Raw genomic sequence first — 23,870 nt, 5'->3', positions numbered from 1 at the left:
GCCCACATTGGGCATTCAGATTCTCTACCCTGCCTTGGGATTTGGTCGATTGTAGCCCACCTTGGGGTTTCAGCATTTTTATCCTGCTCTGGGGTTCGACTTCCCTCAGCCTGTCTCTGCCTCCCAGGTGTGCTCTACCCAGCCTTGGGGCTTGACTGCTCTCAACCTGCTTGAGCTTTCAGATGCTCTACCCTGCCTTGGGGTTCAATCTCTTTGCCGACCTAGGGTTCTTGGAGTTCTTTCCCCGCTGTGGTGTTTGACTTCTGTCAGACGTCTTGGGCTTTCAGGTGCTCTTCCCCACCTTGGGGCGTGACTGCTGTCAGCCTGCCTTGGGCTTTCATTGCTCGCTCTCCCTACCTCAAGGAGCCACTGCTTACCTTTTCCATTTGATCAATGCTCCTCAGGAGAGACTGGGGAAAGTACCGCCATTGGCTTTCCTCCTTCAGGTTCCCTCTGTCGTTGTGGCACAGGTGGAACTCCACCTCTTTTTCTTCAGGCTCCCTTGCAGCCCTGGATACTGGTGTTTGTGTGCTGATGGTCCGCCTTTCCTGCGGTGGCTGTTCCGCAGTGTTGGGGCGAGCCACTGACGGCTTTCAGGACTCTGAGCGCTACGCAGGCTCTGCCAAGGACCTTCTCTATAAGCCTGGCATATGATCATGTGTATCCTGCCAGGAGAAGGTCCTCCCCTCTCTCTAGCTCCGCAGGCTGCTCTCCTCCTCTCTAGGTTGGACTGGTCCTTTCTCTCTCTCTGAAAGGGAGTAGGCGGGGCCAGTGCTTCTTCAGTCCAGGTGAATGCTGTGCATGTCGAGGGTCAGAAACCACACCAACCATTGTCCCGTATAACCAACACAAATATTGGGATCTTGGCAATAGGCGGGGATTGCTGATATTCCTTCTATGGGATCTCCTGTCCTCAAAGGGAGGGTTTATCCCCAGCGGAATTCCACTTGCTCGGTCCCCTGGGGGCCGTTAAGCTTAAGGGGCACACCTTGTTGGTATATTCACTCTTTGTCACATTTGGGAGAAAAGTGACACCCCGCTGGGGATCGTTCCAGTCGCAAAGCTGAGACTGAATCTCGAACACTAGCAACAAACAATTAGGGCCACCAAATTCCTTCCTCAGTTAATTCCTGGAGCCAACTATCTAAAAACAGATGTCCTCCCTACTGCTGCGGCTCACTGCACCCTACATCCCAACCAACGGGTTCAATGTTTTGCTAAAAGACCTACGCCTAACCAACCCTGCCCTATTAATGCAAGAAATGATAGGCTTGGTTCCAGACTCAATAAAACCTTCTCACTTTCTACTAGTCTTCATCACAGATTTTATCAAAACAAACTTTCCCAGAAGAGATCCAAATCTAAGATAACCAATCTAACACAAACTGGGTTGGTCAGAGAACGTCAGATCATCACCTGTAACCCTCCAAATGACCCATCTCTGCTTACCAACGGAGCGCTCATTAATGCAAGATCTATGGTAGCCCATGCTTTAGACATAGCCGACCTGATCATATCTAAACAATTCGACTTCTTAGCAGTCACAGAGACGTGGCTCCGTGCAGCTGCTGGTCCTTCCTTCGTACTTGCTATCCCTGACAACTACAATATCCTGAGATCAGACAGAGAAACTTCGGAGGCAGCGGCATTGCCTTCTTTGCAAATCTACTTTAGGACAGAGTCTCTACACATCCTCCACTCACATCAAGTGAACTTTGTAGTTAAACTACCTCTAACCAAATCACATGCTATAACTATGCATCTGCTATAGAGACCCCCAGGCCCTATTAGCTCATTTGAAGAATACATTACAACTTACTATCAACTAATACTAAACCCACCTTGCAAATTCAAGTTTTAGGTGACTTTAATCTAGTTTTTAATGATCCCAACGATCAACCTGCCTTGGCAGTCGTTAATTCTATAGCAGAATTAGGCTTCACTCAAAGGGTCCATAAACCTACACACGCTAAAGGCAGAACCTTAGACTGGGTAGCTGACTTTAACTGTGAGGCAGTAATAACTTCCATTGAACCTCATGCCTGGACAGACCATCATTCACTGACCTGCACTATCTGATAGTCCACTACCTATCAAGACCAACCTTCAAGCCCCCCCCCCACTTCTCACCAGAAATAAACGCAACATTACAGTTGACAAGTTACGGCCGTATCTAATCCTGATCTTGAACTTTCTTCCTGTTAATTCAGACCCGGCAGAACTAGTAGACCTATACACTCTATCACCCAAGCTATAGACAACACCGCACCACTAAAACTGTGCAAAGGCATACTTGAAGCCCACCTCGACTCATGGTTTTCCCCAGATCTCAAAGCCCTATGGGCCAAAAAAGGAAAATTGAAGCACTTTGGAAAAATCACCCAACAACTTTAAACAAAGAAAACTTAGTGAACATCACTTCGAAATACAAACTGGAGATCCTTTAACCTAAACTGGACACTTATAATGATAGGATAAGTAAAGCTAGTTCTAGCACAAGAGAACTTTTTGTCTTCCTAAGAGAAATGGAATACCCTAACCCACCTACAGACACCTTCATCAAGGATAAAACCTGGTGCAGCTACATTCAAAACGCACTGTCTAACAAAATTTCCCTTCTTCAAGATAAAATAGCAGCAAAAAAATGTAACATTCCTAATCCTGATACCCCCCCCAGGAACCTCATGCTAACTCTACGAAACCTCCCCTGCGATTCAAATTTACCCAAGTATCCACCCAAGATGTCGAAGACAATATAGCCTCGCTTAAACCTTCGATATGCCTGGGAGATATCTGCCCGGCCTCTATTATCAAAGAAGCTGCTAGGGATGTAGCCCCCTTCATCACCACTCTAATCATCTCTTCATTTAAAACTTGCACTTCACCTAACAACCTCAAGGACGCCGGGTCCTACCCCTTTTAAAGAAACCTATATTGGACACTAATATCCTCACACATTTTAGACCCATCACTACAGTCCCTTTTTTGTTGAAAATAATTGACAGGGCAGCCTACCTCCAGATACAGTCTTACCTGGAGCTTAACCTTCTAGGGCTCTGGCCTTCTGGATTCAGACCCAAACATGGCACAGAAACAGACTTGATTTGATCTGAAGAACCAAATTGATGAACTAAAGGATAAAGGGAAACTGGCCCTCCTGCTCCTTCTAGACCTTTCGGCCGCCTTCGATTTGGTGGATCATAAAGTGTAATAGGTCTATGAGAGTGTTCTCACCTTCTGCTTCAGCAGAATCAACACTGATAACATTGTGGGAGATATGCATCAACACTCAAGGTTGATGCATATCTCCCACTATGAACAATATTTTTACTAAGCATTTGCTCGACGACCTGGACAATCTGGGTGTCACCTACACTAACTATGCAGATGACACCCAGATGCTCATACCGCTGACTGGTGACTATGAGAATGACTTGGCATTGGTCAATAAAATCTATCTCATCATTCAGGCATGGATGGCCTCTCATGGCCTCTGTCTGAATCATGAAAAGACTGAGCTCTTGCTCTTGGGAACATCTGCAAATCTTAACAAATTTAGCAATCTATTTCAATCTTTCAATATAGATGGGATTGACATCAGTGGCGAAGGAGGTAAAACCCTGGGTTTCAACCTAGATTCAGCCATGTACATGCATAACCAAGTCAATACCACAGCCTCTGCGACAGCGTACACATGTAAGCTGATCCATGCTTGTAAACCATTCTTACGTACAGCCAGCTGCATTACACTAGCGAGATCCTTAATTCTCTGGAAACGAGACTATTGAAACACGCTCTACATTGGCTCGAGTAAATACATTGGGGGTCATTACGACCCGGGCGCAAAGGGATACCGGGCACCAGTAATGACACCGGTGCCGGTAATCCCTTTGCGCCCTATTCCGAGGTCCCTTTGCGGGTCCTTCCTTAACGCCTGGTTTTAGCAGGTGTTCGGGACGGGACCCGCAAAGGGATACCGGGGTCAATAACGGTACCGCAATTTGCGGTACAGTTATTGCCGCCTTCCCCCTTCCCATTGAGCCCTATGGGGGCTCAAATGGGAATGGGGAATTGCAATTCAAATGGGGACTTACCGGTCCCGCAAAGGGCGGAATGGACCGGTAAATCCCCATACCACCACGTCAGTTGGCGGTACCGGTATTGGTGCTAGTCATGGCGCTAGTAGCGCCATGACTAGCACCAACCTCGGAATGAGGGCCATTGTCAATAAACTTCAAATACTACAGAACAATGCACTAAGTATTCCTAGAAGACAACACATCTCGGAGGCCAGATGGAATAACAAATGGCTCTCGATCAAGGATAGAATACAGTTTAAAATTGTTTCTCTTTCACATAAATGCTTAACCAACTCGGCCCCAAAATACCTAATGGAGAAATTTGTCAAAAATCCATCGACACGCCCCACTAGGACCTTGCATTAATTTTGCCTTAAGGTCCCTAGATATAAATTAAAGAAAGGAAAGGGGGTAGCAGTTTTCCTATCATGGCAGCCCAGTTATGGAACTCTCTACCTACAACCTTAAGAGCAGACCAGTTCTTCGCTAGCTTTAGGAAAAGTACCAAAGCTGGCTCTTTGCTATGGACTTATGACCACCATTAGCATGTCACCGTTATTAACAGTTTATTATCTTGTTTATATCTTTGTGAACTGCCTTTGTATATTTCGGATGTATATCACTGGTAATGTCACTATGTAAATATGTTCTAGAATGTTCTGTATCTAATCTACTATGTACTTAAACCTATATGTAACATGTAACCTGCAGACAACCTGTAAAATCACCCAGATACCTGCGGGTGGGGCACGCTATATAAATAAATAAACAGAAGAAAGCATTTCTCCAGCATGGGGTCCGGCATGGATTCACATGCTCATGAATATTCCCCGTCGTCAGGCTGGGAATCCTCGGTAAAGAAAAAACCAGTATCAGTTTTGTTTCTGATCTGTCTTTCGTAGTAGTAACCAATCACTGGTCTCTGCGTCATACTGACCACAGCCAATGACTGCCCTCTACCTAAGCACCGCCTCTGGCAGCCATCTTCAGATTTTTACCGCACGTTCATGTGTTGGGATCCTCGTGCTATTGCTCTCGAGCGTTAGTGCTATTTTTTTCACGTTTTTTGCTCCAAAACTTCGTTTTTTCGGTCAAAAGAGCCTCAAGCTCCACCGACTCTCCATCCGATCAACGGGGACCCGTGTCGGATTCGTCTGCGCCCCTCAAGGGTGAAGATTTCGTCGAGCTACGCTTTGGAGGACTCCAGAAGCTTCTCAGGCCCGGACATGGCCCAGGAGAAGGGAAGCTCGATGCCCGGAAAGCTGTTCAGGGTCTGCCCTGGATGCCAGCTGCAGAACGTCTTTAAGGAGGTCGAACACTCCTTTTGTCTCTACTGCTTACATGAGGACAAGACGCACGTGGAGAAGGACTGTGCGTTTTGCGGCAATATGTCGGAGCGGACCATGAAGGACCGCCATCAACGTCTCGCCAACTGGCTGGAAGGGAAGAGCCCGTCCGGCGATAAGAAGAGGAAGAAATCCGAGCGGTCTTCTAAGACCTTTGAGGACGCCCCGGCGACGGGGGTCCAACACAAGGCCAAGCACCGCGAGTCCGCTGGCACCGGGAGCGCCGAACGGTCGGGCTCTACGGGCGCCAGGCAGGGCGCACCCTCCCCGGCACCTTCAACTACGAGCCAACGCTCTGGGTCGGGTAAGAGGAAGGGCGAGCACCCGGCGAATCTCCTGGAGAGGCCCCGGTCGAACTCGAAGGCCCCATCGGAGGGGGAGCGAGGCAGTGTCCCCCCCTCAAGGATAAGGCGGTGGGCGCACCTAAGGTGGTGAAGGCCTTAATCCATCCGGCCAAGCCCTCTATCGATACTGTCGCGGCGACCCTGGCTCAGCCTGTGGAGGCTACACCAGTGGTGGTGACCTCGGGGCTCAGAGTCTCCCTGCCACCTCGGAGGGAGTCCTCTTTTGTGCCCATCGATAGGACCCCTGTGAAATCCCCGGCGGGGAAGAAAAAGGGGGGGAAGGGCGTCGTCGTAGATTCGGCTTCAACCTCGGAGGAAGAGCCGATCGAGGTCTTAAGCCACGGCCTTGGCGTGGAAGAAGACCGGCCCGTCGGGATGGATCCCGACGCGGGTGACGACGACATCGTCGAGGGTGCCGACGGGGCCCCTGATCGCCCGTCGGATTCCCCTCTGCCAGCGCCGCAAGACAACTCGGTGGCCATTTTGTTGGCTATACAGTCCTTATGCTCAGAGATAAGGACGAGACTACCGTTGCCGACGGAGGAACCTCTCCCGTCGGGGGATCCTGAACCGGGACCTTCTGGCGTTCCCCCGCCCAAGAAAAGAAGGATTCACCCTCCACCTCCTTTTCAGCCGTCGCGCACCGTCCAGCCCTCCTCCCCGTTCACCCGAGGGGATGATACGGGGACTGACACGGCAGCGACGGGTACGGACGACGAGGTATACGACGAGGATCTACCGTCGTCACCTCCCACCAGGGCTTCTCCGCCCGACGAGATTGGTTCGTTCCACTCCATGATCGCCAGGGCATCCGAGCTTTTCCAACTCTGCCCTGAGGAAAAGAAAAAGCAAGGATTCCTTTATCAACAGCGCGAGGCCAAGAGGAAGACGGTCCTCGCGGTGCCTCTACTGGATGACATTTGGGATGAGGGCCTCTCCCTCCTCAAGAACCCTTCCACTACGCCAGCTAGAAGAGACCGGTACGAGAAGAAGTACCGGGTCCCGGACGCGGCCCCCCTGTGCCTCCGGGCGCAGCCTACCCCGGACTCCGTCGTCTCCGTGGCGGCCAGGAAGAAAGCGGGGGGGGTGCGGCCTCCGCATCGACTTCCCCACCGCACGGCGAGGGAAAGAAATTGGACACTATGGGACGCAGGGTCATCTCGTCTGCAGCGACGACGATTAAAGCGGCCAACGCCTTAGCTATCGTGGCCCGCTACGACAGGGGGCTATGGTACAAACTGGCTCCCCTGCTGGACTTCCTACCGGACGACAAGAGGGCGGATGCCCTGGAGATCCTACAGGAAGGTGAGGTGGCGTCGGACCATGCCATCACTATTGCGACGGACATCGCCGACACTGGATTTCGCCAGTTGGGCAACGGCGTGTGCCTTAGGCGGCGTGGATGGCTCAAGGCTACGGACTTCCGTCAAGACGTACAGACCAGAGTCCTGGACATGCCGTTCGATGGGAACAACCTGTTTGGGAAAACAGTGGACCAGGCCATTAAAGCGGACACTGAGACGGCCCGGGCCCTTGGGGTTCTGCAGCAACGACGGACGCCCTTTCGGAGCAGCGGAGGCAAGGGCGCCTCCAAAGGTTCCGGCGGCGGTTTCTCCACCTACCGTCAAGCGGCCCGCTCCTCGTCTCAGGAGGCCTACAGAGGACGAGGCAAGTCTGGCGGACCCCGCCGTCGTCGCCAAGGAGGTCAAGGCGGCAAAGCCTCGTCGAAACAGGATTGAACCGACCGTGGGGTCGGGCCCCCACCGATGCACCCCGGTGGGAGGCCGGCTGGCAAGCTTCATCAGCGTGTGGGAGTCCATCTCCACCGACCGTTGGGTGCTGGACGCCTTAGCCCGGGGCCACGCGCTCGAGTTTCAAAGAAGGTGCCCGCGCGTCCCCCCCGTGGCCAGAAAAGAGCTTCACGTCCCTCAGCTTCTCCGGGAGGTAAAGGCGATGCTCAGGAAGGGCGCCATCAAACTCGTCCCAAAGAGGCTTCGGGGCTCCGGAGTTTACTTGAGATACTTCCTCGTGAAGAAGAAGACGGGAGGATGGCGCCCCATCCTAGACCTGCGACGTCTGAACAAATTCATCAAGGCGCAGAAGTTCCGGATGGTCACCCTCCAGCACGTCCTGGGTCAGCTGGAGGAAGGAGACTTCCTGTCGTCGTCGGATTTGGAGGATGCCTACTTCCATATTCCCATCCTAAAGGGGCACCGAAAATTCCTCAGGTTTGTGGTCCAAGGGCGTCACTACCAGTTCAAAGCCCTCCCCTTCGGACTACGGTCGGCACCCAGGGTATTCACCAAGTGCCTTGCACCGGTGGCGGCGCAGCTGCGCCGCGAGGGGATCCACGTCTACCCCTACCTGGACGACTGGCTCATCCGGGCCAAGACGAGGGAGCTCGCCGTGGAGCACACGGCAAGGACCGTCCAACTTCTCATGGACCTGGGATTCTCTGTGAACTACGCCAAGTCCCACCTGGTACCCGCGCAAAACGCACTGTTTCTGGGAGCGAAGCTCGACACAGTGTCCCTTCTGGCCTCCCCGTCGGAGGAAAGGACCAGGTCCATCCTGGGCAAGGTACAGCGGATGTTGGCTTCCGACGCGGCCAAGGTGAGGTCCATCAAGTCCCTCCTCGGAATGAGGTCTTCTTGCATCTACCTCATTCCCATGTGCAGGCTCCGGATGCGCCTGTTGCAGGAGTTCCTGGACGCGCGCTGGATCCAAACGACGGGCAGCTTCGAGGAGAAGATCACACTCGACGAGAGTTTCTGCCGCGCGGTCCGGTGGTGGGGCACCCGCGCGCATCTGACGGCGGGCATGGACTTCCAGACCCCAGACCACCAGGAGATAGTGACCACGGATGCCTCCCTGGAAGGGTGGGGAGCGCACACCCAAAATCTACATGCGAGAGGCCTTTGGCTCCCGACGGAGAAGTCCCTCCATATCAACGTCCTGGAGCTCCGTGCAGTGTTCTGGGCCCTCAGGTCCTTCCTTCCGTCCCTCAAGGGCAAGGTGGTGAGGATCTTCACCGACAACACCACCACCATGTTTTACATCAGGAAACAGGGCGGAACCAGGTCCCCCAGCACTGTCCAAGGAGGCGCAGGACCTGTGGCATTGGGCCGTCGCCCAAAGGATGTTTCTGGTGCCGTTTCATCTGGCAGGGATAAAAAACACCATCGCCGACTCACTCAGCAGGGAGCTGCGCTCGTGCCACGAGTGGGAACTACGGCAGGATCTAGTGGATCGCCTCTTCCGACGGTGGGGCACACCCCAGATCGACCTGTTCGCGACGGCGACGAACTCCAAGTGCCGGAGGTTAGCCAGCAGGTTTCCCCAGGCGAGGAGCATGGGCGATGCTTTCTCGTTCCCCTGGGAGGGCCTGTTCCTCTACGCGTTCCCTCCTTTGCCACTGCTAATCCGGCTCGTCAACCAGCTCAAGAGGTCACGGTGCAGGATGATCCTCGTCGCACCTGCGTGGCCGAGGCAGATATGGTTCCCAGACCTTCTGGACTTGTCAACGTCCCCGCCAATCAAGCTGCCGGTGGGCGCGGATCTACTCTCCAGGGAAGGAGGCGCCATCCTCCACCACGACCCGAAATCGCTAAACTTGCAGGCCTGGCTCCTGCAGCGCTAGAGTTTGGAGGATACGACATACCGGCCGACTGCAGAGAGGTTCTTGCAAAGGCCAGGGCATCCTCGACTCTTAAATGCTACGGACACAAATGGAAGAGGTTCTCTGTCTGGTGCCACGCACAGAAGATTAACCCTCTACGGATTACGGCTCCCCAGGTACTGCCGTACCTGCTGACGCTGGCCAAAGCTGGACTGGCACACGCGTCCATCAAGATTCATCTTGCTGCGATCTCCCGATACACCAGAACCACGGGGCGGACGTCCTTGTGGTCTCATCGTCTGGTGAAAGAGTTCATGAAGGGACTGTTCAGATCGTTCCCGCCGGTGAAGGCTCCGGCCCCGGCGTGGGAGCTCAACGTGGTGCTGACCAAGCTCATGGGACCTCCGTTCGAGCCTCTGCACTCGGCCCCGTTGAAGTTTCTGTCGTGGAAAACAGCGTTTCTTGTGGCCATCACCTCCGCACGACGGGTGGGAGAGATCCAGGCCCTTTCCTGCAAGGCCCCGTACTTGACTTTTCACGACACGAGGGTAGTGCTCAGGACGCACCCCTCCTTCATGCCCAAGGTACCGTCGGACTTCCATCTCAACGAACCCTTGGTGTTGCCTGTGTTCTTCCCGTCGCCTTTGTCGCCGGCTGAGAGGACTTTGCACTCGCTGGATGTGGCTAGAGCGCTGAAGTTCTACGTGGACCGCACGAAGTGTTTTCGGAAGACGTCACAACTCTTTGTGAACTTTGGACCTGTCAATCAGGGGAAGGCTCTCTCGAAGGCTTCCATTTCCAGATGGCTCTCCGGATGTATCATGTACTGTCATCGGTTGGCAAACCGACCGCTGCCTGGCCGTCCGAGAGCCCATTCCACCAGAGCGATCGCAGCTACCACGGCGTTCCTTTCTGGTGTGCCCCTGCGGGACATATGTAGGGCTGCTACGTGGAGGTCGACGCACACCTTCACGAAATTCTAATGCGTCGATCGGGATTCCAGGGAGGAGTCCAGGGTCGGCCAAGCAGTGCTGCGCAACCTGTTCGCCTGAGGTGAGCCTGGTGAGGAGGTAAGATGCTTAATGTTGAGTTTGATGTAATGCTTAATGTTGAGCCTTTGCCACCTCCCGTGGTTGTGCATGTGTGTACTGCTATGTATTCTTTATTCATGAGCATGTGAATCCATGCCAGACCCCATGCTGGAGAAGGAACAAGTTACTTACCTGTAACTGTTGTTCTCCAGCATGGGTCTGGCATGGATTCACATGCGAACCCTCCCGCCTACCCCTCTGCGGCTCTTCACTTGGTCATACTGCCACTTCACGTGCTTCCAAATCTGAAGATGGCTGCCAGAGGCGGTGCTTAGGTAGAGGGCAGTCATTGGCTGTGGTCAGTATGACGCAGAGACCAGTGATTGGTTACTACTACGAAAGACAGATCAGAAACGAAACTGATACTTTTTTTTTCTTTACCGAGGATTCCCAGCCTGACGACGGGGAATATTCATGAGCATGTGAATCCATGCCAGACCCATGCTGGAGAACAACAGTTACAGGTAAGTAACTTGTTCCTTTCTGTTATTAAGAAACTATCACACTCGCTCATGCACCTGCGACAAAATCTTCTCACGCCTTTTGTGTGAAATAGAGACCTGAAAGCTTATACATACTGTTTTAGAACATGCATGCCAACTGTCTCCACATGGATGCTATCCACCGCTGAGGCATAAGTTTGATAAAACCGAAGTTATGGTTGTGGGTGGTTCTCCTGTCTGAACCGTCCCTACTTTGGCGCTAATCTCTCCCGGCTGGTGCGGCTCTGGTCACTTCTATTTGAGATCTCGGCTTCAAACTAGACCAAAAGCTCACCTTTGCTCCTCCGATCAGTACTGTTACTTCCTCATGTGTCTATCAGTTACTCCATTTGCATCCAGTTCTTCCTTTCATGATTTATTCTTTCCAGAATTCAGCATTAGTTCAATCTCGCTTTGATTATGACCAAGCACTGTACCTTGGCCGCCCCAAACAGTCTGACACGTCTCCAGGTCAGTCAGAACACTGCTGCCCAGCTCACCACAGTGCCAAAAAAAAACTAGCATATGTTCTCTACTTCACTAGCTCACAATCTCCTCTTTTGTCGTTTTATTTATTTATTTGTATTCAGTTCAAATGGAACTTTTGCAAAACTGCAATTCATACTAATATGAATCAAATCACAATAACTAAATCGCCAAGCCTCAAATCCTGAAATCTAAAACATTCAATCCATTTATACACATACAGTACACGGGTATCATAATTGTTTTATATTAGCCATGCCTAATTGATCGTAGCATAACTAAAGTCATATAAAATCAACTAAAATCAATCGTCTTAATATAATAACGATTACATCCCATGATGCCTACTGTACATAAATTACATATATATAACATTTAAAACTTTAAAACCATAGTTCATGATGGTTACCATTTAATACCCCGAAAGGTATCCCGTAAGAGCCAATCCCGAGTATACAATCAAATTCTATTAGGCAAGCGCTTTTTAATAATACTCCATAGCCGGTACGCAGCAATGTGTACACTTTAAGTCTGTGTCCTTTTTGAAACCCTTGTTTAGCGAACTTCTTCTTTTACTCCACAGATCATACATTTTTAGGTTCTCAACTTTTTAAATGCACGGATTCATGCGATCTTCATTTTTGCAAACCATGTTTTCTATACAATTCTGCACAACCACACTCACAATGGTGGTGGCGCATTCTCTGCCCTGGCTCCTAGATTTGAGCCACCTCCCACTTAAGTGTTGCTAAATTGGGAGCTACTCATGTTTCAAGAAATGTGTAAAAACCCGCCTATTTCCCACCTATTTGCGATCAATTAACTTTTTTTAAAAACATTACAGAAACATTAGCCAACATTGGGCTTTTTCAAATACTTAACATAACATGCAATGCCAACTATGGCCCAACCTTGTTGTAATGTTAATTGTTGCTCCAGCGTAGGTGAGCAGTAACAGATCCTCATACATCACACAGAGGTGTTCTTCTGGAATAGTTGTAGCGAGGGAACAAACCAGCAGTGTTTGATTTCAAGGGTGTCCATATATCTTAAAGCTGGTCCTATCTTACTTGACAGGGCAGCACTGAATCATGCATCATTGGACATGGAGTGGAATTTTTCTTCACATCTTTAAGGTGACAATATGTGTGCCTTAGTCCTCTGGGTACCTACTTGAAGGTTGGGAAGAAGACCATGGTCGGAAGGAAAGTAGACATATGCGTCCAGAAACATGAATTTCCCATCACAGATTATCTTCACTGCTAGTTCCTCTTGAGTGTATTGCAGGAGCCATCGGACTACCTCCATCTGCACGAAACAGAGTGATTTTGTTTTCAATCAAATCTTTTTATTTAAGAAGTTCAACCACCTCAGAACGGCTACAGGCATTTACAATGGTTTCAGTGTCTTTTTATAATTCGACAGCTAGCTAAGAACAAGAAATACAGTTGTTTTGTTATCAATCTTATAAACCATCAATTACAGAACCAGAGCTGTAAGGTACAATGTCCCGTTTGTGCCAGAGAACCAACAAAGAGATGAGGGCTTTTTCATTATTTCAGGGACTCGTTCCGCATATTCCAAGAATGGGGCCCATGTGGAACATTTTACATTTCATTTGACAGACAGATGCCCCCACTAGAAGATGCAGCAATTCCTTTTGTATGGCTTTCCACTATTGCTGCATCCTACTTGGTTCAGAAAAAATCATTACACTGCTGTCCATCTACAAAAGCTCTCCTTTAATGGACTTTAATCATTGCACAGGAAGAGTTATTTGCCCCCGACATTGTTCAGTTCTGACCATATCACTGCCTGACTCCAGCCCCCACCCCTCCTGAAATCCCCCCCCCCCCCGTCCCCGGCAGCACTGTTGGGTGGCAACAAGGTTTTGACTTCCTCTTGCATAACTCTGTTGGTAATCAAGAACTCTGATTATAGATCTGTGAACGTTTGCTTGTAGATTTTCCTCCTTTTGAAGCATGTGGAATCCCAGCATCCTCGTTTTGACTTCCTTGGAAGCATTTTCTAGATGTTCCACTTGCCCCCCAAAGTGTGTTATTGCCTACACTGCACCATCCTGCAACTTGGTTAAATCTTGCTAGTTACTCCCTGTTTCTTTAAGTTCACGGTCAGCCATTTCCATCCTTGTGCTGGACCCCAAGATGTCTCTCACGGCCCCATAAGTATCTTTCTAAGTCTAGTTGACCTTGACCACACTACTCTAGGCTATTCTTTGCAGCCTATCATGGCTGCCTGTAAGATGCACTACTGGGAATTCTCCATTGCTGTAGGTAATCCAGATCAGGAAGACCTCTGATTGAAAAGATCTTTTTGCTGCTTCTTGTCAACGCAGAGCAACATCAGGAAGGCTCGACTCAAGGCCCTCATTTTCTAAGAAACACTGATCTTTCCACTGACCAGATGTAAGTGCTCACATGTCTTTGAGGAAGGTTAGCACCTTTGCAGCCCCCCCTTCACCTACGTTTTATCAGCTAGTCCATGCATAGCCACATAAGATTGTATCCTGGTCACTGTGCATGACACCATAGGAGTGTAGACCAAGTTTCTGTCATTCTTTCTGACTGCACTTATTGTTCATATAGCTTGCTTAAACTCTTCACAACAGTATTTTACCTGCTGGAGTGGCACACCACAGAATCTGTTAAGTTCCACCCCTTCTCTCTGTTGCGCTTCTGTAGGCATGGTCTCCGACAGGCTGTGTCATCTACAGGCCATGTTTAGAGTTGCAACTGTGCCTTAATTTATCCAACGGCAGAGGAGGGGGAATAATAGGATTTTGTTTATACCAAAGTTAATAAAGCCTCTCCTTCACAATCAGGCTTTTCATTAGTCATCACTACCTCTGCCACCCTGTCTGGTTCAGAACAGCCACACACAAAGTCCCCGTTGTGAGGAATTGCCATCTGCTAAGAGTGTGGATGTCCTAACTTTTTTTTTTATTTTGATCAAATAATATAATGATGCGGGTAAATCCATCTCAGAAATGGTGGTCTGCTAATCGTACCCTCCTTTCTGAAAGCTCCACGCCAAACGCAAAATGGCGCCTGAGCCCTGCTGCATCAGTCACCTCATCTGCAGCGTTTGCTCTCCAGTGATATGGAGCAGGTTCAGAGGTTGCATGTGTCCTGTTTGACATCTGCAGATGACACCAAAATCAATCTGTGCAGATAGGTTACATTTAAATCTGATCCTCTGATCCAGAACCATAATCCTTAGGATAACCTACTGCCTGGTGGAAGGATAATCTTGAAATATGAGCTATACCTAAGTTTCGGTATGGTGGCTGGTTGTTCACATAGTTATAAATGTCACATTTGATTTGTAGCATACCAGTGTCATTCTTCTGAGCTTGGACCAGCTGCGAAAGGCTATGTGGATTCCAGGCAGCCTGACTGTCGTCATTCCAGTCGATGAGACAAAAGTCAGGATAGCTACCTCCTGTAGACTCTCTGGGGGTATGATATGATGTATGATATGATGAGGCATTTATAACGCGCCTATACACAAGTATTTCAAGGCGCGACGAGACAAGGGGGAGGGGCAACCGAGGGAAGACAAAGATCCTACTAGGCCAGGTGTCATTCAGATCGCGCAAGTGCATGGGACAGGGAAGGGGAAAGTGCAAGGGGGAAGGAGACAGTGCAATACATGGGATAATAGAATAAATTACAAAATAAAGTACGGCCAGCAGGTGGCAAGTACAAGGGAGAAGGGTAAGTGCAGGCATCTGGTGTCAAGTGCTCGTGGTAGGACTGTAGGGAATAAGAAAACAGTCCCCAAGTGCGGGGGTTTCCAGGAGGGCAGGGCAGGCGTGCGACTGGCGGAGGGGGGGACCTGAGCCCGAGATCAGAGGGTGGGCAGGTAAAGCAGTGCAGATTCAGTATAAGCCAGGAAATTAGCAGGGGAGAAAAAGCAGAAGCAAAGAGAGAGGTTTTGAGGTGCTTCCGGAACCAGAGATGTTTCTCCTCAAGTTTCAGGGGGGCAGGGAGGCTGTTCCAGAGGGAGGCCCCGGCCGAAGAAAGTGATCTACCACCAACTCGTTGCTTGGAGAAGCGACTGACCCTGAGGGAGTTGGAGGTGGATGAGCGAAGAGCTTGAGAAGGAAGATATTTAGGAAGAAGGGATTTGAAGGTATTGAGGCCCCTGGCCCCAGAAGGCCTTGTGGACGATGCAGAGGGTTTTGAACTTAATCTTCGCAGCCACTGGGAGCCAGTGCAGAGATTTCAGTCCTGGAGAGATACGATCCCGGGGTTTGAGGACAAGGACAAGTCTTAGTCCGGTTCTGGATGAGCTGCAGAGGGCGGAGAGTAGAATCAGGCAGATTTAGAAAGAGGCTGTTGCAATAGTCCAGCCTAGAGAGAACCAGAGCTCTGGAGATAGTGAGCTTCTGGGGGAAGGATGGGAAAGGAAGAATGGGTAAATGTTCCTTGCCAGGCCCAGTAGCCCCCACCTGGAGGTATATTGAGAGACAGGCTTCAAGGGGGAAATTCCATATGAAAGGCTTAATACGGAGTTGGGGTTGGCACATCAGGGAGCCTTTGAAGCTGTAGATTTGTGAAGTGAATGGAGTTAGGGCAGTCAGAGAGCTCAAGCAGGCTTGAGCAAGGGTCCCTCCATCTTGATTTTCTGTGGGCTTTTCTCTCCTTCCTATCCCCTCCACTTCCTGCAGAACCAAACACATCAGGCAAGGGTCACCACTTGAGTCAAGGACAGGGAAACCCTTAAAGCAGAATTGCTTTTATCAAATTTCCTGTTATGTTTTACCTATAATGGAGGGGGTCTCTCACACCTTCGATTGACTTTTGGACCTTCAAGGACGTCTGTAGGAGTTCATCTGGATCCTGTTGGGAGAGCAGTCTTCTCCAAACCCTTTGCCATAAGTAAAGACAAGTGCTTCAAGGCAGAAGCAAGCTCTCCTCCCTACCCGTCCTCATGGCACCTTGTGGGTAAAATGCTGTCCGACCAGACCTGGCTCTCTGACAGCTGCGCTGGTAACCAGGCCACTCACTGAAGGTGAAGAACTCGTGCAGGTGCTATCTAGCCTCCTCCCTGTTGGGAATGGAGAGAGCAAGTGCCAATCTTGTCCCTGAGCCCCTTGATAAGGACTTGCAGCACCAGAAGAAGTAAAGAACTGGGTTCCTGCGATCTGACTCTTTGAACCATGATTCAAAGTGGCTGCACGCCTTCAAACCATAAGAATCTGTGCATCTAAATTGCTAGACTCCACATCATGCCAAGCAGAGCATGTTAACCTGTACAGCTGAAACAACCAGCTTGCCGCTTTAGATGACTTCAAATCACTGCCTCTTTGAGCATAGCCTCTGACCATCAAGGTCACTGTTTCAAACTGCCAGTCCTCGACTAAAACCACTGGAAGCAACATGCCATTTGTCCAGCTGAACCAGTGGTTATCAGCCTCTCGACCTTTGAGCCGACCCTGGTGAGCTCCCCGAACTGTATCACTCTATAGCTGCCTTTGAACTGCACTGAGCTACCGCCTCGACGCCAGATCGCCACCTTGAACCAGCATGACTCGCCACATTTGAAGCCTGGTTCGACCCCATCAAGCTGCCAAAGAACTAGAGTCTGGTACTATTGGGCGCCTCTGTCTGCTTAGTCCATTTTTGGGGCCTGTTTTGCTTTTCAAAACAGTGCACGGATGCCTATATATATTATCTTTTCCCCCAATACACTATATAGAAAAACATTGTACACTGGAAACGCAAGAATTCACACGCACTCTCAGGTAACTTCTAAAACTGGCTCTTTATGGCCGTTTATTAAGCCAAAACAAAAGCATACATAAGTGAATACAATGCAGTAAAAAGTAGATTAGGTAGAATACGTCTCTGTAAAGCACTGTGGATAAAGTCACTGTGTAAATAACAAATCATTATCACTTCATCGTTGGCACAGTTGCAAGCCACTTCATCTCGCCAAAGAATTTCACTGGACAGCTTCCAGACCAGGCTGGCAGAGAGCATCTTCACAACGGGACAGGGAGGAAAAGAAGCGTCCACCCTTTCCCCAGCAAAGAAGCTTTTTCTGTCTGCCTAATCCGATGCTCCCCAATTTAAACCTCCCAGAAACACAGGATAGTACTTTTCCAGAAAGTTCACCTATTGCAATCATCCACTGGCATTTGGCCGAAATGTCGCATGGAAAAGTGCACAAGGCCTCTTTCCCATGGGAGTGTGAATGATATGGTTTGCTTTCGGCTGATGCAAAGTTATCGGGCACTTTATTGAAAACAATCCCTGAAACACTGCAGGCTGGAACAATATATTTTTTTCTAGTGACTCAAAGAATGCAGACCGTATTTAGAGCTCACATTAAAATGCAGCCTTCACTGAGGCTTAAGGAAAATGTCCACTGCTGCACCCAAAATGCATTTCGAATAAACTCCATATTTTTCAATCCAAAATATTATAATTTAAAAGCATTGCAGGGCCCTACTGACTAGTTAAGGCCCTTGTTGCATCTTTTTCCAAATTGCAATTCTTTCTTTTCCTTCCTGCTAAAGTATCCAGAGTGCCAACAAATATATGGTCTACATTTTCAGTCTTCATTTACAGGGGTGTTTTTTTTAGTGTTTTAATTGTATGATTCATTTGTTTAAAGTATATATATTTGTATAGACCCTTTATTGTGCATTCATTTAATTTAGAACTTTTGTACTATTGCTGTTTCAGTTGCTACTGTCGCACATTCACACCCCTTTTAAGAGTATAGTCTTACTTTGGCCAACGTTCCCACAAAAGGTGAGGGAGGTGCATCTCTTAGCTGTGCCTTTTTATTACACTGTTGGTTTGTAGAAGTGTTATGGCTCAGTAGCCGGTTTAGCCACTACTCATCCTTGTACTCCTGCAGGGCAGTAGTCATTTCGTCACACTCCTAAACTGAGCCATAGCCCACAGATGACTTGGCCATCTCAGAGCCCTGCTATCTCCGCTCCCCTTCCAACTCATTACCAATTTGTTACTGAAAGGAATATTTATAGCATGCCCTTCGATAATTGGCCATAACATATTTTGTCGTCCACCAGCCAAATGTGTGCAAAATGAGCATTGTTGGTTCCTTCATGTGTACGGTACTATAGAGATTGATTGTTCATTTTATGCATTTGTAGGCCTTTCTGCTCATGCCCATGTTGAACTTCCGTATTATTCTAAATTTCTCTTGATTGCTGCATACCTGGCTTCATATAACCCTGCGCGGACAGATAAGAGATTCTTCGTCAAGGTAAGCATGTTCTGCCCTATTATACTTTTCCTGCCCTAATCATGTTAGCTTTTTCTCTCGGTAACATACTTACTCTCTTCTTGCTTGATTGCATAAGTGTAATGTTCTGTTTTATTCCATTGAAAAATCTACAAATTGCTGCTGCTGTAAGAGCGAGTAACAAAGTAGTATGTAATATAACAGTCATTGAGCTCCTCAGCAGGTTCCAGGCAAGCATTTATGCAGGTGCTGGAATAGTGAAGTTTCTCCTTTTCGTTAGGGACACATTTAATATTTTTAGGGCAACAGGGGGGCGGAGGGGGTGGGGTAGGCTTGGAAACACAATTGAGCTCCTCAGCAGGTTCCAGGCAAGCATTTATGCAGCTGCTGGAATAGTGAAGTTTCTCCTTTTCGTTAGGGACACATTTAATATTTTTAGGGCAACAGGGGGGCGGAGGGGGTGGGGTAGGCTTGGAAACACAGACCAGTGGCCATCATGGTTGTAATGCTGTTTACTTTCAACAGCCCTTTTTTAGTGAATACAATTGATCGTGAGGAGTTGGGGAGATTTTTTCTTAACTGCTAATATGTCCTAAATCTTATTGTATTTATTTTAGTTAAACTAGAGCTTTGATTAGAAATTCTGTACATGTAAATTACGAGCAATTTTGAGGATGTTTTATTCTATTTATTTTTGGAGGTTGATATCTTCTAAGAAATTGCATAAAGACTGATATTTTTTTTGTTTAATAATCTTTTTATTGATTTTCAGATAGAACTTTAAACAACATCAGGAACTACCTCCGCTTCCCTTCCCTCCTTCCCCCCTCCTCCAGAGTCCCCGAGACTCAAGACGACTAAAACATGGTTAACACACTTTAGCGATCAATACAGAAATAAAATAAGTTTAGAATGCAGATATTATGGGGGCACCATTGAAGCATATAGTCACTCTGCAAGTATTGGACCCCAGTCCACCAGAAAGTTCTCTGTGGCGCCCTGAAGCTTGCATGTCGTCCATTCCATCGTAATGAAGTGCCACACCTTCCTGAGCCATTGGAGTTGTGACGGTGGGGAGCGTTGCTTCCAACCTTGGGCCAACACCAACCATGCGGACACCACCAGAACCATAACCACCTTCCGCTGGCACTTGGTGTATGATTTTTGCATGGGGTCCCAAAAGCCCGCCAGCCAAACCTCCTCTCTAAGATTCTCCAGACCTTGAACCATTTGTCCAGCTTGGGCGGCGACCTCTTTCCAGAAGCGAGCAATAACTGGTCATGTTCTCCATATGTGTCTCCAGTCCCCCTCCTGGCGGCATCCACGCCAACATAAACCATCCATTTCCTTCAGTCTCTTTGGTGTAAGATGCTATTGCAGCAGAACTTTTTGCCACATTTCCCTCAGGTGGGTGGATCTTGTCAGTGTTTTAACACTCCACCAGACCTCTTCCCAGTGGGATCGCGGGATATCTACCCCCAGTGTCTCCTGCCACCTCCTCATGTATTTCCATCTAATTTCTTCCCCCTGCGAGTTCAAATGGGTGTACAGATTGGATATTAGTTTGCACGTGCCGGGGTCTGTTATCAGGTAGTTCTCGAATTCAGTGAGGTTTCTCGTTCCTTCTTCATTGATCGGGGAGGAGAGCCAGTGAGTCAGTTGGGTGTAACGGTACTTGTCCGTCCTCGGTAATCCCATTTCTTGAACACAATCTTCAAACGACATAAGTGCTCCATCTCTAAACATGTTGCCAATCCTTGTGCAGCCCGCCTGTTTCCAGGGCATGAAGGCCCTTGGGTCCATTCCCGGTAGGAAGTCAGGGTTATGGAAGAGGGGAGTGAACAGGGATGGATGTGACGTTAAGTTCCCCCTTTTTACCGCTGAGTCCCACGCACTTAGGGGAGCACTCAATATCTCGCTCAGGCGGGTATTCGCGTGTCTGTACCTCTTGTGGGACCAGAGAAGGTTAGAGAGTGGGCCCCCGGCCACTGCTATGTCCTGCTTCGTCCATTTGGCCTGGGGGGGAATCCGCCACCCACTGTTTGACTCGCAGTTGCGCCGCCTCATAATATCTTCTGAAGTGTGGAAAAGCCTGGCCTCCCTCCTTTGCAGCTGCTGTTAGGGTAGCCATCGCCACTCTTGGCCTCTTGCGTTGCCACACGCATGCTGATGTCATCCTGTTGGGAGAGTGAAAAAATGATCTGGGGAGCCTGATTGGGAGAGCGTGAAAATAATACAAGACTTTAGGAAGGATCGTCATCTTGACTGCTGACATTCGTCCCCAACACGAGGTTGATAGTGGTGTCCATCTTGTCGGTAATTTTTGGAGGTGGGTGAGGAGTTCTGGATAGTTTGTCCTGTAAAGTTGCTGGATGCTGGAGGTAAGTTTAATTCCTAGATGGGTTATACTGTCCCGTGCCACCTTCACTCCTTGTTCCCGAGCCAGGGTCGATATAGTTGTGGGGTCCGCTGACCGATTTAATATTTCTGATTTACTTTTGTATATTTTGAGGCCCGAGATGGCCCTGAAAGACTCCAGCTCATTCATAAGTGCGGGCAGGGAACTGGAGGGGTCCGTCAGGGATACCAACATATCATCTGCAAAGGCCATGGTTTTATGTTCTAGCCTGCCCATTCGTACCCCCTTAATTCGGCTTAGTTGTCGTATCCTCGCCAGAAGGGGTTCTAAAAAGAGGGCGTACAGAAGGGGGGATAGTGGGCACCCTTGTTTTGTGCCTCTCGTCTGGGCGACAGGTTTGGACAGAAAGCTGTTGACGGCAATTCTTAGGGCGGGACTATTATAGTTTGCCTTGATCATCTTCATGTACGAGTCCCCAAAGCCCATGTGTGTCATCGTTCGGAATAATTGCGACCATTCAACTCGGTCGAACGCTTTTTCAGCGTCCAAGGCTACAAGGATAGCCTCCATACCTGTCCGCTCGGCTTTTTCTATGATGTGGCAGACTCTCCTGGTGTTGTCTGCTGTTTGCCTTGAGGGAACAAAGCCTGACTGATCCGCATCCACCAGAGAGGACAAATGTCCTGCCAGCCTGTTGGCCAACACCTTGGTGAAGAGGTTTGTGTCCAGATTTATGAGGGCAATTGGTCTATAGGAACCTGGGAGGGTAGGGTCTTTATCCGGCTTCAGGAAAAGCACTAGTTTTGCCTCATTCATGGAAGGGGTAGTACTGCCCCTAGTTTTAAAGGTGTTGAAAAGGCTTGTGAGTCTAGGGGCTAATACATGCCTGAATTTCTTATAGAATGCCTGTGTATACCCGTCTGGGCCTGGTGCCTTGTTCTTGGGGAGTTGTTTGATGGCACGCAGAACTTCCTCCAGTGTGATGTCTTGGTCTAACGCTTCCCGGGCTACCTCGGTCAATTGCGGCAGAGGCACTTTCCTGAGATATGTCTTTTGGTCTTCCTCTTTTGGGTTGCTGGTGGCGTATAGGTCTCGATAAAAGTCTCCCATAATCTCGCCCATTTCTTCGTTTGTTGTTCTCCTAGAACCTGAGGGGTCCACCAGCGCTTTGATGGTTCTCTCCCTGGTTGTTTCCCGGAGTTGTCGAGCGAGAAGGGATCCTGCCTTGCTGGCGAGGATGTAATATCTTTGTTTCATCCTCATGAGGGAGAGGCCCACCTTCCGAGTATGAAGGAGTTCCAGTTGGCCCTGGATGTGCCGCATGGCCCGCCTCTTGGCCCTGCTTGGGGTCGCCGCTGCCTCTCTATGCTTCTCGCAGCCGTGTTTCAAGGTCCCTTTCCCACTGCGCTAGTTGTTTATACCTCTTTGATTTCAGGGCGATTAATTCTCCCCTAAGAAGCGCCTTAAAGGCGTCCCATACTAAGCATTGAGAGGTCTCCCCTGTGTCGTTTTCGGTGAAGTACAGTTCGATCTTTTCTTGAATTTCCTCCACCAGCGTTGTCTTGTAGGAGCTCCGATGGAAAACGCCAGGTCCAGACTCCACCCTCCCTGGTTTTGAGTGCGAAAGACAACAATAGTGGGGCGTGGTCCGAGAGGACGATGGGGCCTGTCTCTACCTCCATGATCGTGCCTTGGAGATTTGTGGAGACCCATATATATAGTCTATTCTCGATAGAGAATTGTGCACATGAGTAATGCGTGAAGCCCTGCCGGTCCCCGTTAATTGATCGCCAGGTATCGTGAAGGGAGAGGGAATCGAATGCCTTCTTCAATGCTTCCGAGGGGGTTTTCGAGCCCTCGCTGGATCTTCCCGTCCTATCTAGAGTCGGATGCCACGCCCTGTTCAGGTCTCCCCCAGAATGATGTCTCCGGTAGCAAATTGTTCAAGTGATCGCAGCAGTTCCTTCAGGAATGCCTCTTGACCCACATTTGGGGTGTAGACCGAAGCCAGGTTGATCTGCCTCCACTCAATTGTGATATTCAAGAGGACGTATCTCCCTTTCTTGTCAGCTCTGTGGTCATGAATCTGCACTTTGTGTGTCTTTTATGGCTATCAGGGCACCCGCCCTCTTCCCCTCAGCATTTGATTGGAAGATATGCTTCGCCCCTGTTATCCTCACTCGGGCCTTGTCACTCTTCTTTATGTGTGTCTCAGTAGAATGTTGGCTTTCTGCAGCCCTGCCTGTCTTTCCAATTTGGGAATTTTATGTATTGTATTCATGGGAGGGTTGATGTGTGGATTTTCCTAGGTCTCCCCTTTCTCTTGGTGTACTCTGTATTGTGCCAGATGTTCGTTTTGTCGTCTTGAACTCACAACTTCCCCATGAACACCCCTCGGCCCCCCCAACAAAATCCCTTGAGATGAGAACCGGGTTGCTATGTGCCCTGAGACGAAGTGTCCAGTGCTCCCAGTTCATAAATCCCCCCCATAAACTCTTTGTGGGGAGTCCTAAACCCCACTGGAGAATCCATTCGAGGTCATCCGCTTCCACTCCTCGGCATGCTGATAGGCCATCGGGCGATTCCGTCATATCATTTTTGTTCGGCTGGAGAATGCCAGGGCGACACTTGACTCGCTATGTGTTCTTGATTAGTGACCTTTTGCTGGCTAAGCGTTCTTATCAGTTCCCTTCTTGTGGACCGTCTCCCACCCCTGCCGCTGATTTGGCCCCCTGGGTTTCCACTGGGGTTTCGGGTGTGCACCTTCCCCTCCACGTTTGCCCAATATCTTTTCTCCTTCTTCGCGGGAGGTGATTCTG

At 49.4% G+C, this 23,870-nt stretch overlaps 1 protein-coding gene across 2 annotated transcripts in view; it reads left to right on the top strand.

Annotated features, from left to right (window-relative positions):
• ORC5 (origin recognition complex subunit 5) overlaps positions 1-23,870 on the top strand; it is a 714,766-nt gene that overhangs the window by 422,210 nt on the left and 268,686 nt on the right. For both annotated transcript variants that reach the window (XM_069628073.1, XM_069628074.1), the window contains exon 10: positions 18,601-18,713. In XM_069628073.1, the coding sequence (XP_069484174.1) occupies positions 18,601-18,713 (113 nt within the window). The remainder of the gene's footprint in view (positions 1-18,600; positions 18,714-23,870) is intronic.

This window comes from Ambystoma mexicanum, chromosome 12, assembly GCF_040938575.1.
Source record: "Ambystoma mexicanum isolate Mex_15411 chromosome 12, UKY_AmexF1_1, whole genome shotgun sequence".
Lineage (NCBI taxonomy): Eukaryota > Metazoa > Chordata > Amphibia > Caudata > Ambystomatidae > Ambystoma > Ambystoma mexicanum.
The sequence above is the reverse complement of the archived record's forward strand: the minus strand, read 5'-3'. Positions and strand labels throughout refer to the sequence as shown.